Consider the following 14,912-nt stretch of genomic DNA (forward strand, 5'->3'; position numbering starts at 1 on the left):
ATCAGGACGAGCCGGTCGACCGATCAACTTCGAGCGCGAAAAACGAGGAAACGGCACCGTGATCAGCTTGCCATTGTCGGCCCAACATGCCTTCTGCGGAGAAACACGGAGGAGATGAGCATCAGGTGAAGGAGGTAGACCATCCGCCGCCTAGTACGCACCCGGGCACGGCCGAAATCAACGAACCAGCGGCGCCGGCAGCCGCTGCCTCGAAGGACCCACGGGATCGTGCTCGACAACCGACACCAAAAGAGCCACCACCTCTACAATCGGATAATGCGAAGCCTGAGGTAGAGTTGGATGAATTTGGTCTGCCCATTCGGAAGAAGGATTCGCGGGCAGCCTCAAAGAGCCGGCTTTTCCGCAAAACCACGGAGACATCATCGAAAGCGAATTCCAGGGAGTCGAGTGAGCCACCGAAACGTCAGGACAATGCCTCTCCATCGCCATCAGTACAGGGTAAGGAGGGAACCCAGCCCGCAACTCCGGTGGACAAGGCAGAAGAATCCGCCAATACTGGATCTCGCTCGACCTCCAGTAACAAGAATAATGCCCCCGTACTTACGGACGCCTCGGCTACGTCGGGGAACGCCGACTCCCAAGAAGTGCAAGGCAGCCATACTCGCAAGGTATCGGCAAGTGTTTCCGCATGGTCACATCAGCGGTTAGCGGATCCCGGCGGCGACGATGAAAGTAGTAGCGATGAAGACGTGGGAGAATGGAAGGCCATGCCTGCGCTTGGCGAACTTGATCATTACGATGATTATGGCAGACTAGTAGCAAAAGGCTCGGTCCCTGAGGACGATGAAGCAGTGTACTCTGGCTTGGGAGGAGCAGGGAAAGGATATACTCGAATTCGACTGGATGACGATGATTCTGCCTCAGCAACGAGCATGGACGAAAATACTAGCTACCTGTTCAAGGAAGGGCATGGGACCTCAGCCGGCATTGACGACGATGTTCGAGATCCGCTTAGCCAGCTGCAGGCCACTAAAGAACTCCTCACAGAAGGTCAACGGATTGCCTATGTAGGGGTTGTTCGGCTGGTAATCCATAAGATGATTATGGATCTGGAAAACATCCCTGTCACAAAAGCTTCAAAGAAGGAGCTGCGCAACGCAGTGGATGATATGAAGAAATGGGGCCAGGCCGTGATGATCCGGCTGTTCAGCCACATGGATATTGACGCTGCCGAACAGGTAATGATTGAACAGCTGTCAGAGCACGGTGTCCAGCCAGCAGACCTCGTTCCTCCTTTGATGCGAAATGCCCGCGTCAAAAATCCGATGGCCAAGACGGACAACCCTTCGACCCCGGCTTCAGATTCTGTCAAATCGCCTAGTAGAAGCAGCGATGAGAATAATCGCTCTTCATCTGGGGAGTATTCGCGGCCGTCTTCTGGCGCACATCAACAGGTCCCACCCTCGTCGGGCAATGAGCGGCCTGATGATGATGTTCCAGAGGTTCAGTCGCCCTCGCAGTTACCGACATCGGAAAAAATTGACCTAGATTTACGCTGGACGGTACTCTGCGATCTTTTCCTCGTCCTCATAGCAGATTCTACTTACGACTCCCGTTCTCGGACCCTGTTGGAAAAAGTTGGCAACGCGCTCGATATTTCCTGGCTCCAGATCTGTCGTTTTGAAAAGAGGGTTATTGATGCGCTGGAAATGGAGCAGGAGGCGAGCAAAGAGACTTGGGATGAGGCCGAAAATATGGAGGCGCGGCGTAAGCAGGCTCTTAAGAGCAAGTACATGATTATGGGTTTAGCCACTGTCAGTGGTGGCCTCATCATCGGTCTTTCAGCAGGACTCCTTGCTCCTGTTATTGGTGCTGGCCTGGCTGCCGGACTCACCACGATCGGTATCTCGGGCACAGGAGCGTTCCTAGGCGGGGCTGGTGGTACCGCTCTGATCGCCTCTGGCGCAACCCTTACGGGAGGTATAACAGGTCTCAGAGCGTCGAATCGGCGTACCGGCGCTGTGAAAACATTCGAGTATCGACCTCTCCATAACAATAAGAGGGTCAACTTGATCGTCACAATCTCGGGTTGGATGACTGGTAAGGTCGATGATGTCCGACTTCCTTTTAGTACGGTCGACCCAATCATGGGTGACATATACTCGGTATACTGGGAACCGGAAATGTTGCAGAGCATGGGTCAAACGATCAATATCCTAGCTACAGAGGTTCGTTGACTGTTGCCCTTACAAGCCTAGCGATGACGGTGCTAACATTTGTCAGGCCTTGACCCAAGGATTGCAGCAAGTCCTTGGCAGCACCATCCTGACGGCGCTCATGGGAGCACTACAGCTGCCAATTGTGCTGTCAAAGCTAGCCTACCTCATTGACAATCCTTGGAATGTGTCGCTGGTGCGAGCGAATGCTGCTGGCCTGATCCTGGCGGACTCCATCATGGATCGCAATCTGGGAAAGCGGCCGATCACATTGCTCGGATTCTCCCTTGGCGCAAGGGTGATCTTCTCTTGTCTCAAGGAACTGGCAAAGAAGGGGGCTTATGGCCTCGTGCAAAACGTCTATCTCTTCGGTTCGCCCATCGTTGCGAACAAAGATGAATACTTGAAAGCTCGCAGCGTTGTCTCTGGCCGTTTCGTGAACGGATACTCGTCCAATGACTGGATTCTGGGATACCTGTTCCGTGCGACCAGCGGCGGTATCATGCGAGTGGCCGGTCTGGCCCCCGTAAAGGACATACCGGGATTGGAGAACATCGACGTAACCCACCTGGTCAGCGGCCATATGAATTATCGGGCCGCCATGCCTCGAATTCTACGACAGGTTGGCTGGGAGGTCCTTAGCGACGAATTTGCCGAGATCGAGGATCCAGATCCTGATGACCATGCAGAGCGGCAACGTGAGCTGATCCGCGAGATTGATGAGGCCCGTCGCGAAGCTGAAGCAAAGCCGGACAAGAGACGATTTGGCATATTCAAACGCTCTCGACTCGCGCAGAAGAGGGGTTGGGAAATGTACGACGTGAATGCTGCCACCAGCTCGCCGCAGTCAGACCACAGTGCGAACGATGCGAACCAGAACGTTCTCTTTGATATCGATGCTATCCGAGCTGAGCTGGAGTCCGAGCAGATCGAGGTCAAGCAGTTGGAATCCACGCTTCCTCCGATGAAGCTGGACTTGAACTCATCTCAGGACGCTTCGGGCGCGTCGCCGGAGAGTAATCGGCCTGAGCTCAAACATTCCTACAGTGCCGATGATGCGGTACACCCAGATAAGCTGTCTTCCACCCCTACGACTGAACCACCCAAAGCGCCTGTGCCTGCTAAATCGGATTTGGAGCCCGGCATCCTTGGCGAGGAAGAGCCTCAATTAACCTTCGATACCGACTTTAGAGATCCACCGCAGGCTGATCCGTTGGTTTCGTTTTCTCGACCACCCTTGCAAACTAGTTCAACAGCGCCCGCTGGTCTGGGCTTTGGCGGCGATCAAGCCGCGATGCTCGAGCACAACGCCTGGGCTGAACCTGATGAAGGAGAGATCAAGATGACTTTTGAGTGAAGTGGACTTGAGACAACTAATGTTTCATGAGCAACGATGATTGGGAATAGAATACCCATTCTGAATCATATGTCTGATGCTAGATATGAGTCTTTTGGAGCGATCTTTGTACATATTGCATGCTATTCTGGATGGTTCTACGCGTACTGTTCCATGAGGATGGATTATCACCATGCCGCATGAAGATAGCGAGTCCAGTTCTCAATCTCGAATCCTCGAGACTGAATCAATTGCTTGATTTGCTATTATACTGTATGATTAATTTTGGTTTTAAAGCATTCTTTGGTAATACTGAACTGATGTGAGATTTGATTTTGTTTTCGCCGACATAGAGTACTTGTGAAGTCGCGGCGCGTGGCTCACTTAGCTCCGCCGAGTCCTCGAACACGCGGTCGATCCGCCCGTGCAGCTCCATTGTCCCACAATTTGATCAGTGGACTAATCAATTTCATTCAGCTCGAAAATCCTACAATGATTTAAGGAACTACAGATGTTCGCTGTTGATTAGGATCTGGAGTTGTGTTTCCTCACTTCATCGCCTCCGGAACGCGCAACGCTAAACGCGCTCAACGACGCCATAAACCCTCGATGTATACACCGCGTGCTATTCGCGACACAGTCCTCCCTCGACGATGAAGGGCCTGCCAAAGGCAAAGCCGGACCCAAGCTTTGCCTCGACTCGTTTAACGCGAACAAATTATCATGGTCCTCCGTTGCTCTCTCAAGTGGGAGGTGTCAAAACGCGGCAGCGAGACGCGAAATCGGAGCCACAAAAACCGAAACCTGAGCCTGCGACCGACGATGAACCGATAAGCTCGGATGACGAAAGCAGCGAGAATGCTGTGGGTGACGAAGAGAAGGGCGATCATAGCGACGGTGGTCGTGAAGTCAGGACCTCAAGCATTCCTACAAAACAGGAAAGCGCATCGACGAAGCTGTCCAAGAGAACCTCTCCGCCAAAGCGCAATTCCAGTGCGTCGCTGGAACACAGTGACGACGACGACGACCCGTTTAGCTTCATGTCGCAGTCGTCACAGAACCACAAGAGGCGGAGAAATACCTACGGGGGCAGCGTGACCAGGAACATCCATGCTGCTTCCACCTCGGCGCGGCCAAGCTCGAGCCGTCCGCACAACAAGAAGACGGACTCGACGCAGTCACTGGGCTCTACAGGGTTCCAGCTGCCGCGGGAGGTTCCAGTCCCGGACAAATCGCCCATACGACCCAAGAAATCGCCGGAAGAGATTGCCAAAGGCTTCCAAGTACCCCAGGATATTCACATCCCCAGCCCCAGGAAAGAGCGCGACGCTGGACCAGCTTTCCAAATGCCAACCGGCGGCGAGCTTGAAGATCCCATACATTCTTCTCAGGCAGGGAATGGGTTCAGGGAACCACCGGATCTACCGAGCTCGTCGCTGACGACGAAAGAATCGGGCTTCACGGAAGTGAGCACGCCGTTATCGCTGAGCTCGGTAGCGTCGGACCTGTTTCCCAAAGATTTTGAATTAGCCGAGCTCGACGAATCTTCTTCGGAGCTTGAGGAAGCACTCTGCCCTGTGTGCCATGCCGTAGTGGAATGGAGCATGCTGGAAATGTTCCGCTCCCAGAAGCGCCAGGGACCGCGGGAGAAACGGGTGTTCTGCAGGCAGCACAAAAGGAGAGATGCTGAGAAAGAGTGGGAGCGACGAGGTTATCCTACGATTGACTGGGATGGATTTGAAGAGCGCATACGCCGTCATCTACCCGCTATTGAAAAATTGGCTATCAAAGGCGGCCCATCGTACTACAGAGACATTCTCGATGCAAAGATCAGGGACGGCAAGGTCAACTGGCGTCTGACCATGACGGGAGACGACCTGGACAACATGGCTTGCGGATACTACGGCTCGAAGGGCGCCACTAAGATGTGAGTCTGAGAGAGAATCTGTGGTGGTTGGTGGTTCAAGTCTAACTGAATTCTAGGCTGCAATTTTTGAGCACGAGGCTTTTCCGGAAACTGCAGCAGCTCGCCGCAACCGACAACGTGATCAAGACAGTCGGAGTTGCTGCCTACGCACAAAGCGTCTTGGTTCCGGAATTAACAGTTCGCCTCGTCAAGGAAGACATGAACGTTGACAGCGATGAGGAGGCGCGCCAGATTGTGTGTGATAGCATTGTCCTCGGCGAGAAGCTCAATGCGGCCGAAAATGATGTGATCCATGTGGAAGACGACAGGAAGAAACGTGCTCGTAGAGCTCGATCAGAGTCATGATCTGCATTGAGCTTGGCAGTGGACGGCGGGTGGGCCATGACCTTTAGGACTGGGGGGAAAGAGGGTCCTTATCAATGCTTATTTTATATCACGTGACCTTATCAGAACATCATACGGAGTAAATATGCCGAAACCGAATTCCGACCTCCGACAGGACGTTGATACGACGCATCATCAATCACGTCATCACTGCAGTCGCCTTGCATTCATCTTTCTCTCGTTGAAGAGAACAGGGGAGGCATTCGTCTGATACATCTTCATCTTGTCTCAATAATTGTATAGTCACTTCAATTCTTACTCGTTCCATCCTGATAGATTCCATCGTTCTTATCTAATCGCAGCATGTCTTCCAAAGCTGCGGAGTTATCTCCGCCCTGGATCGAGCCAGCAGTTACTCGACGGAAGCGGGTTCGGGCGAGCTCCCGACGCGTCTTTCGACTGCTGACTCTGGGAATTGTCTCAATTGCCTTGTTTGTGTGGCTTCTGCCGACAAAACGTTGTGGTGATGCGGCCGCGCCAATTCTGTCGTGGATGCATGGTGCCCGTCCGTGGCCGCAATCCTGGCCACAGGCACAAGGAGTCTCGTACAATGAGCTGCAATCGATTCTGCTGAACACGCCTACCACTCAGAAGATTGAGGAATGGAGTCGCTATTACACGGCTGGACCGCACCTGGCCGGCCGCAACATCTCGCAGGCCGTCTGGACGCAGGCGAAGTGGAAGGAATTTGGCGTTGAGGACATTTCCATTGCCTCATATGATATCTATCTGAACTATCCTGTCGATCACCGGCTCGCTCTGCTGAAGAAGAAAGGAGATGACAAGTACGAGGTTTCATTCGAGGCCTCCCTGGAGGAAGACGTACTGGAGGAGGACGGCACCAGCGGATTACCGGATCGCATTCCGACCTTTCATGGCTACTCGGCCAATGGCAATGTAACTGCTCCGTATGTCTACGCGAATTTCGGTACCTATCAGGATTTTGAAGATTTGATCAACGCCGGCATCAGCGTGGAGGGAAAGATTGTGATCGTAAAGTACGGCGGTATCTTCCGCGGTCTCAAGGTCAAGCGTGCGCAGGAGCTGGGCGCAGTTGGTGTGATCATCTACTCCGACCCGCAGGAGGATGGCGAGATCACAGAAGAGAATGGATACAAGGCGTATCCCGAAGGCCCGGCCCGAAACCCAAGTGCTGTGCAGCGGGGCAGTGTGCAATTCCTCAGTAAGATCAGATCCCCTCATGGAGTGCGAATTCATGGCTCTGACAATGACAGGTGTAGCACCGGGTGACCCGACCACCCCCGGTTATCCGTCCAAGCCCGGGGTCCCCCGGCAGGACACGTCCCATGCGATTCCCTCCATCCCATCCCTGCCGATCTCGTACAAGGAAGCGCTCCCCCTTCTGAAGGCTCTCAATGGCCACGGGCCCAAGGCGTCTGACTTTGATAAGGCCTGGCACGGTGGTGGTCTGGCTCACAAGGACGTCAAATACAACGTTGGCCCGTCGCCGGACGACGTGGTGATCAATCTGTACAATAAGCAGGAATACGTCACTACGCCGCTATGGAACGTGATCGGAGTGATCAAGGGCATCATTCCCGACGAAGTCGTCATCCTCGGCAATCACCGCGATGCCTGGATTGCTGGCGGCGCTGGCGATCCGAACAGCGGTTCCGCAGCGCTCAACGAGGTTGTTCGCAGCTTCGGTGAGGCGCTCAAGGCTGGATGGCGGCCACTGCGCACAATTGTGTTTGCCAGCTGGGATGGCGAGGAGTACGGCCTGCTGGGATCGACAGAGTGGGTGGAGGAAAACCTCCCCTGGCTCTCGAAGGCGAACGTGGTGTACATCAACGTGGACGTAGCGGCGACGGGCACTTACTTCGCCATCGCCGCAAGCCCGCTGCTGAACAAGGCCATCTACAACGTGACGGGCACGGTGCCGGCACCGAACCAGACGGAGAAGGGCGAGAAAAAGACGGTTCGCGATGTCTGGAGCGGGCACATCTCGACCATGGGCAGCGGCAGCGACTTCACGGCGTTCCAGGACTTTGCCGGCGTGTCGAGCGTCTCGCTAGGCTTCGAAAGGGGTCCCAGCGACCCAGTCTACCAATACCACTCCAACTACGACAGCTTCGACTGGATGAGGCGCTTCGGCGATCCAGGCTGGCACTACCATCTAGCGACGACACGCATCTTCGCGCTGCTAGCTGCGTACTTTTCCGAGCGGCCAATTCTCGGCTTCAACGCGACAGACTACGCCGACGGTTTACGCGACTACCTTGACCGGATCCGCCCGCACGCGCGTGACCATTTGAAGGCATCGTTCGACTTCAAGCCACTGGAGGAAGCCATCGCTGATCTGCGCGCCGCTGCAGTGGAATTCGACGCACACGCTGCAGATCTCGAGGCCCAGCTCGGCGAGCACATCCCATGGTACCACTGGTGGAGGAAGCTGCGGCTCTGGTTCCAAGTCCGCGCGGTGAACCAAAAGTACAAGACTCTGGAGCGCAAGTTCCTGTATGACAAGGGCCTCGATGGGCGCAATTGGTTCAAGCATGTTGTGTTTGCGCCGGGTCTCTGGACGGGCTATGCGGGAGCGACATATCCGGGGCTGGTGGAGAGTTTTGATGCTGGCAATTTGGAGAACGCTGAGGTGAGTTATCCTCCTCATTTTTCCGTTCGATGTGGACGTTTGCTAACGGCGGACAGAAATGGAGGGATATCATTGTCGACGCTATCAAGAAGGCGACGAAGTTGCTGAAGTGATATTGGGCTCGTCAATCACTGAGGTGCATAGTATTTTCCGTTTCAAAATTTTTTTTTTATTTTGACATGACCCTTTATTATTCTTTGTCAAAAAAAGGTATTATGCCATATATACAAGTTGACACTTTTGACCGTTGTACGTCCCTCATTATATATGATCATGCATCACGCATTAAACCAATCAATCATTTTTCATCATGCTTCCAAAACACCCTGTATCCAATTTTTCAGATTCACCTCGAAGCCGTTGAATCAGGACTTCGACTCCCCTCCACCACAGTCTCCTCACTGTCTTCATCATCCTCCTCATCCTTCGGCACAAACCCCTCCGTCTCCCTGATCCAAAACACCGGCACCGCACTAAGCGCGCTCAAAAACGTCAACACCCACCACGGCACAATCACATAACCCATCTTGACGCCACGCGTGAATGCCGCGCCGACGATAGCCGGTCCAACGGTGCGGCCAATGGCGCTGATACTCACGCCGACACCGTTCAGCGTGCCAAGGATCTGCATACTGGAAGCGGTGTTGGTCAAGAGGATGGTGCAGCAGGGGAAGCCAAAGATGGAGAGCGCGAGCTTGGACTGCATGAGCACGAACATGGTGACGTATTGCAGCTTCTCGGGGACGAGTGCGGTGAAGGGCGTGAGGAAGTACAGGATCGGGGCGATGATCGCGACGACTTTGAGGCATTGTAGGACGCCATAGCGGCGAGCAGCGCGGGGGAAGATGACGAATTGGATGAACATGCCGAGTATGCCAATGATGGTGTAGAGGATGCCGATCGTTTGGGAGTCTGGACGGCGTCAGCTTTTTTCTTTCCTTCTTTCGTGTCCGAGAAAACGTACCAACACCAAACCCGCTCGCGAAGCGGAATGGAAGTTTAACTTCTGGATTGTCCTTCAACTGTTGCCGTGGGTGGTGCAAGAACACCGGGAGCAACGAGTCGAACGACTGGTTGTGCAGTGCCAACATTCCGTATGCAATCAACACCAGATTCGATTGAGGCGTGAAAATTTCCCAGAACTTGGGCCTCTTAGTCTTTTTCTTCTTTGTCGGCACACCTGTTGTTCCATTGACGCCGTTGGCGTGCTCATGATCCCGGAGGAGTGATGTGGTTTCATCTATAGCAGCCTTTATCGATTTTGGTCTTCGTTTTGTGCAAGGATAGCATAGCAGCTGGCCCAGAACCAGGCCGACATCTCGCTTGTCTTTTCTCGATTTGAGAGTTTCCTGCGTCGCGTCAGCCAGTTACCACATAATAACCGGTGTATTGATCGAACCTCGAGAAACAAAAACCCCGTCGTAATTCCAATAACGAATAACACCGCAGATACAATGTTGGGCAGAGCAAATGGGTACTCTCGCAGCAACTTCCAGCTGCCAAAAATCTCCGGGTGCTTAACGGCCGGATTGGCCAGGGCGCCGCCAAACGCGGGTCCGAAAATGGAACCGATCGTCCACACCAGCGGCATGATACTGAACGCGCGAGGCTGCAGCTCGCGCTCCGGAACCATCTCTGCAACCATGGTCCGGATCGTGCCGACATTGCCGTTCATGAGGCCCAGCAGGGCACGGGCGACCAAAAGCGAAGTGAGCGACTTGGAGAAGCCGAACATCAGAGAAAAGATCATGGTAAAGCTCAGGCCCAACAAGATGGTCGGCTTGCGTCCGAATCGATCAGAGAACGTGCCCCAGGGAATGGCCATGATACATTGACACGCGGCGGTAATGGCCGACGCAATGCCCACCCACCTGGCTACATCATTCTTGGGCACTCCGACGCTCTCGATCATCTCCGGCTATGTATCCCTGTCAGTTTGCGTCTCCTCCTGCTGGTCTCGGGATACTCATTGATCGCGTACCATGTACGGCAATACCGAAGTGAACACGACTAATTAAATCGCATCGACGATTTAGTCTCATTCTACGGTCATGCTAAGAGGGATCAATGTTCGTACCAGGCTCTGCGAAGCGACATATTGCTATCCTTTGGAGTTAGCCACAAAATCACTCACACTGGTGAGTCAAAATCAGGGAAAATCATACACAGAATTACAAGCTGCTTGACCGGCAGCTTCGGTTCTCTCCTCAACATATTCGAATGCCGAGGGCAACACAGCTTACTTTGGCAAGCTGTGTGTGTCTCTAGAGCCTAATCGGTGACTGACAGCAACAGTTCTGTGCTGTCGCAAATGTCGCAAAGCGAAAACATCGGTCGCATCTCCGGGTTTTAGGTCTGGCCGATTGCCGCCATCAGCACGGACAGGTGGAGACTGCAGCGGGCCTGATGGCGGCAGTCACCGCTGGATCCTGCGGAAGTTTAGAAATCCAAACTGTGTCTAGCACAAATCTGGTTAGGGCATGGCAGAGATTTTTTTACTACGAGAACCACTCGGAATGAAAACATTTACTGAATTTTAGGTTGCCACCGCCTCAAAAGGGACAAGGTACAGGGACAATCGTCAAATAGATATCGACACGGTCATCGAACACGGAACTCCGAACTCCGGGGTTCGTAACTACTTACATACTCCGATCTTACGAACCTGCGATCTCTATTCTCTTGACATCTTCCACTACGTACTATTCAAGTGCACAATGCCCTGGTCTGAAAAACTGTGAACGTCACCCGCAATGGCCTGGCATCGCCAAGCCTCAAGCTTGGCAAATTGTGATCGTCGATCGATGGGTAAGCTGCGCCAGTATCGCGGATACAATCACCAGGAACTTGCGTCAGCCTACTCCGTGCTCGCACGGTGCTCCAATTTTGCATGAGTCACAGCCTGCATGGTCTGGAGCGAAGACACATTTCAGCGCATTTCAAATCAATCCATTCCTCGTGACTCGTCTAGTAGTAATGGCAAGCTTATGCAGCCATTAGAAGAAATTATCAGCTGGAAATGCACCACTGTATCTTCTCCGAACCAGATGAACAGCGATCTCGACTGGTGACGCGCATGCTCTGAAACGGAGCATTTTTCACGTGACTTTGCTGCAGTCCGTCGGTCCTCGCATGGCCAATGGAGGTTTTTCACTCCCGTCTTCGTTTCAGGGCACCTCGACATAAAACTAATAGCATAACCAGAAGAGGCACCAGGACACTAAGCAGCTATGTAATTCGTTTTCTCGGATTAGAAGTGTGTCAGGAGTGGGAAAGTTGAAGTTGCTAAAGTGGTCTGGCAGACAGATACTACTCGTAGACATTCTACCATAACAGGGTTGAAATTGACAGACAAATGCCACACTTCAACAGCCTACAGGGAAGTCCGGATATGCAAATAAAAGCGATGATTTGACATATCATATGGCATTATGGCTAAGAAATCGAACTTCCAGCTATTTCTACTGTTTGTGGTGATGACCATTCGTGGTAATCACCTTTAAGACCGTGACTCTATTGTAAAGGAGTGCAAACCAGTCAATCGACCTTCTTTCTAGATCAGATTTGGATCAAAATGACAAAAATGATTGGGCCTGAGGAACAAGATCAACATGATGCAAGCTGACCCCGGAATGCCCCTTATGTACTATTTATCTGCATGTCAGTCATATCTTTAATGGCCACTAGACGCATCCAGTTCCCTCCCCATCCGGCTCCGCTGCAGCAAAGGCTCCGCCTGCGCTGCATGAGGGCCATCAATGACAAGCATGTCATTCTTTCCTTCTGCCACGGTTACAGGATTCTTGCCTTTGTCTTCCAACCATCTTCTCGTTGAGTTCCGCATCGGTTTGTGGGATGCTGTCGATGGGTGTACAACATCTTCGCCTTTTTGGCCGTACAAATAGGTCGTGAAAATCCGACCCTGAGATGTCTTTTGAGGTATTGATGCATTCGCCTCATATTAGCCCGGCCTGTCAAGGTAGAAGCTAGCGTGGCGAAGGCGATGAGAGAGGTCAGGAAGAGCACGATCAGAGCTGGAATGCCATATGACCAACGATAACGAGATAGTTTCTGCAGATATCTGACGGCAGGAGTTTTGGGCGATGGCGTGGACGCTGCAGTACCTCGTTTATCGAGGCTTGAAGGTACCTTCGTTCTCACGTCATGCAGCCCCCTCATGCCAACAACAGCGTTAGATGCCAAATCTGTCCAGGCTAGGTTCAGGATTTCTGCAGTGTCCTCAGCTGTTCTGGATAGCTCTTTCCACCGGCGATACATGGCCAGATTATTTTTCTCCTGAATAGTCGTAATAACTACCACCCCCGCTGAACGTCACTTCCGTTGTCGAGATGTAAAAATCGAACCCCGGAACATGCTGCACACCATTGGAACGTATAGATGATATGTGTGAAGGTCCCGGAAGGTACAGCGATTCTTGCCGCAACGAGTACAAGCTGATGTCATAGACTGTATGGTTCGGAGCTAAGATGCATTTCAAAGCATTCAAATCAATCCATTCCTCGTGGCCCGTCTAGTACTGGAAAGCTTATGCAGCATGTTCTTGGAAATTACCATGCCAATAGAAGGAAATATCAGCTGGAAATACTCCTGTACATCGGCAATTTCTCCATGTTTCATTCTCTCTACTCCGTATACTGGACAGAAGAGAGAAAAAGCACGTCAACTCCACGATTCGAACCCAGGATCTCCCAATTTAGGCAAGAATTCCCTTGTGAATTCGTGGTGCATCCACGGTGCACTGGTACCTCCGTACATCTCACTCGAACTCTGCCCAGCATGTGCGACATCATCCAAGCCACGATATTTCATCGTCTGTGAGTCAAATTACTCTGAAATCGAGGTAATAAGATTTAAAAAAGCTCAACGAACCGATTAATGGTAAATTGACACCAAAAAGGCCAATTATCGTAGCAAAAAGTAAAAGAGTTAAAGGTGCCTTCTTGAATCTCCCTCAAGTTTGACCTGGCCTTTAACTCCCCATGTCATCATCGGCGCAACAGGGTTCACAGCTGGGGAGATCAGCCACCCTTGCAGCTTGAAAGCTGCAGGTCTTGCCCACTAGGCCATTGCCCCTAGACATGTACTGGGGTTTTTGGAATTGTGAGTGATAGCTGACCTTGAGATTCCCAGCTGGGAAAGTCATTTGACTGCAGGTGGTTCACACAAGAGATTCGTCTTCGAGAAATCTCGCAACAAATTTAGGAAGCTTTGCGGTGAGCGGAAATCTTCAAGCAGTAGAATGTCAAGGGAGTCCTCAGAGAAGGCTACTTTATTTCTTGATGAATTCTACAGATGAAGCATTCGTGCTGTTACAGCTCCACTGCGAATTTTGGTGATTCGGGGTCAATCTCTAACATGCCCGGCACATCGACAGGTCCCGAAGATTGCTCTTTGGTTCATCTGATCAAAAATTCAAGGATGACCGGATGCACGTAGAGAATTCGAAGGGGAATAAAGTGCGATAAGATCAAAGAGCTTACCTGATCGCCAATCTACAGCGCACGTCCCTGTCTTTATATGAAACCAAGAAGAACGGACCAATAGCTTCGATTATCTTTGCTAAGTCGTCATCTTCAACCGTCCGCATCCTATCCGACGATGGTTGCCTAGCAAATGTCTAGGCTTTGAAAAATAACTCCAAAATCTGGTGAACAATGTGGGCTAGAATCGATGGGAAATTGACTCCATACTCTCCTAGGTCACCCGAGACTCCATATATCAACGCCAGTATCCGGTGAAGCGATTATCGTCAACTCGAGCGGGCCCAAGGCCGGCGACTGGATCAAGTTCGACAGATGATAGTCCCGCCAAAAGGCAACACATTGAAAATGAGTCCCGTGAGCGAAGGGAAATGGCTAGATTACTTACGGACACCAAAGTCGATCAACCTAACATGCAGGTTTCTCATTTCCGACACGAGTGATGTCGGGATGGCTTTCCAAGAGGTGTTTTGACTCCTTTCGTCTGCAAACTCTCATCGGAAACTTTTGACAAGTAACTGGGATATAGCATTGTTTGAATCCTCCAGCTCAAGTAGTATGTTTCTTGGTTGCACATCTCCATTAAGGTAATGAATATCAGCTCTGCATTGGCCTTCGAGGCTTAGTATTTGTACCGGTATGAACTACTCCCAACTCTCTTTGCAGAATATCCAAGGCGAGGGAAAGCTACCGCGTTATCACTTTCACTACTCTCACTGGCCATCTAGTACCCTGTTTGAATCTGACGACTTGAATGTAAAGGAGATTGCCTAGCACGTCGAATACGAAGCAGATATGGTCTCCTTTGGGACCTCAGTGCGTGAACTGCTCGAGAAGTTGGGGCACATGGTTACGATTTTCATGAGAGTTTGTCTTTGAAACCCCTCAGATTTCCTTAAAGACCTCCCGCTCAAAGATGCTGCGGCGACCACCGTAACAATCTGCCTTCAGTACCATGACTGCGACAAATTTG

General features: G+C 51.9%; 4 protein-coding genes across 4 annotated transcripts; 3 read left to right on the forward strand and 1 right to left on the reverse strand.

Moving 5' to 3' along the window:
- Positions 1 to 86: 86 nt before the first annotated feature.
- Positions 87 to 3,534, forward strand: VTN49DRAFT_1995 (uncharacterized protein; the record flags this gene model as incomplete). The annotated part of the gene is made up of 2 exons (XM_069409670.1): positions 87 to 2,189; positions 2,245 to 3,534. The coding sequence occupies 2 exons, from the start codon at positions 87 to 89 to the stop codon at positions 3,532 to 3,534; spliced, it is 3,393 nt and encodes a 1,130-aa protein (XP_069269752.1).
- Positions 3,535 to 4,166: 632 nt separating this feature from the next.
- Positions 4,167 to 5,785, forward strand: VTN49DRAFT_1996 (uncharacterized protein; the record flags this gene model as incomplete). Its single annotated transcript, XM_069409671.1, has 2 exons — positions 4,167 to 5,440; positions 5,497 to 5,785. The coding sequence occupies 2 exons, from the start codon at positions 4,167 to 4,169 to the stop codon at positions 5,783 to 5,785; spliced, it is 1,563 nt and encodes a 520-aa protein (XP_069269753.1).
- A 342-nt stretch (positions 5,786 to 6,127) lies between these two features.
- Positions 6,128 to 8,551, forward strand: VTN49DRAFT_1997 (uncharacterized protein; the record flags this gene model as incomplete). The annotated part of the gene is made up of 3 exons (XM_069409672.1): positions 6,128 to 7,007; positions 7,060 to 8,438; positions 8,495 to 8,551. 3 exons carry the CDS (start codon positions 6,128 to 6,130, stop codon positions 8,549 to 8,551), a joined length of 2,316 nt encoding a protein of 771 aa, XP_069269754.1.
- Positions 8,552 to 8,784: 233 nt separating this feature from the next.
- On the reverse strand, positions 8,785 to 10,652 carry VTN49DRAFT_1998 (uncharacterized protein; the record flags this gene model as incomplete). Its single annotated transcript, XM_069409673.1, has 6 exons — positions 8,785 to 9,350; positions 9,403 to 9,787; positions 9,838 to 10,356; positions 10,420 to 10,448; positions 10,516 to 10,539; positions 10,604 to 10,652. 6 exons carry the CDS (start codon positions 10,650 to 10,652, stop codon positions 8,785 to 8,787), a joined length of 1,572 nt encoding a protein of 523 aa, XP_069269755.1.
- Between the last annotated feature and the right edge of the window lie 4,260 nt (positions 10,653 to 14,912).

The sequence above is a fragment of the Thermomyces lanuginosus genome (genome assembly GCF_041956635.1).
Source record: "Thermomyces lanuginosus strain ATCC 200065 unplaced genomic scaffold VTN49scaffold_24, whole genome shotgun sequence".
Lineage (NCBI taxonomy): Eukaryota > Fungi > Ascomycota > Eurotiomycetes > Eurotiales > Trichocomaceae > Thermomyces > Thermomyces lanuginosus.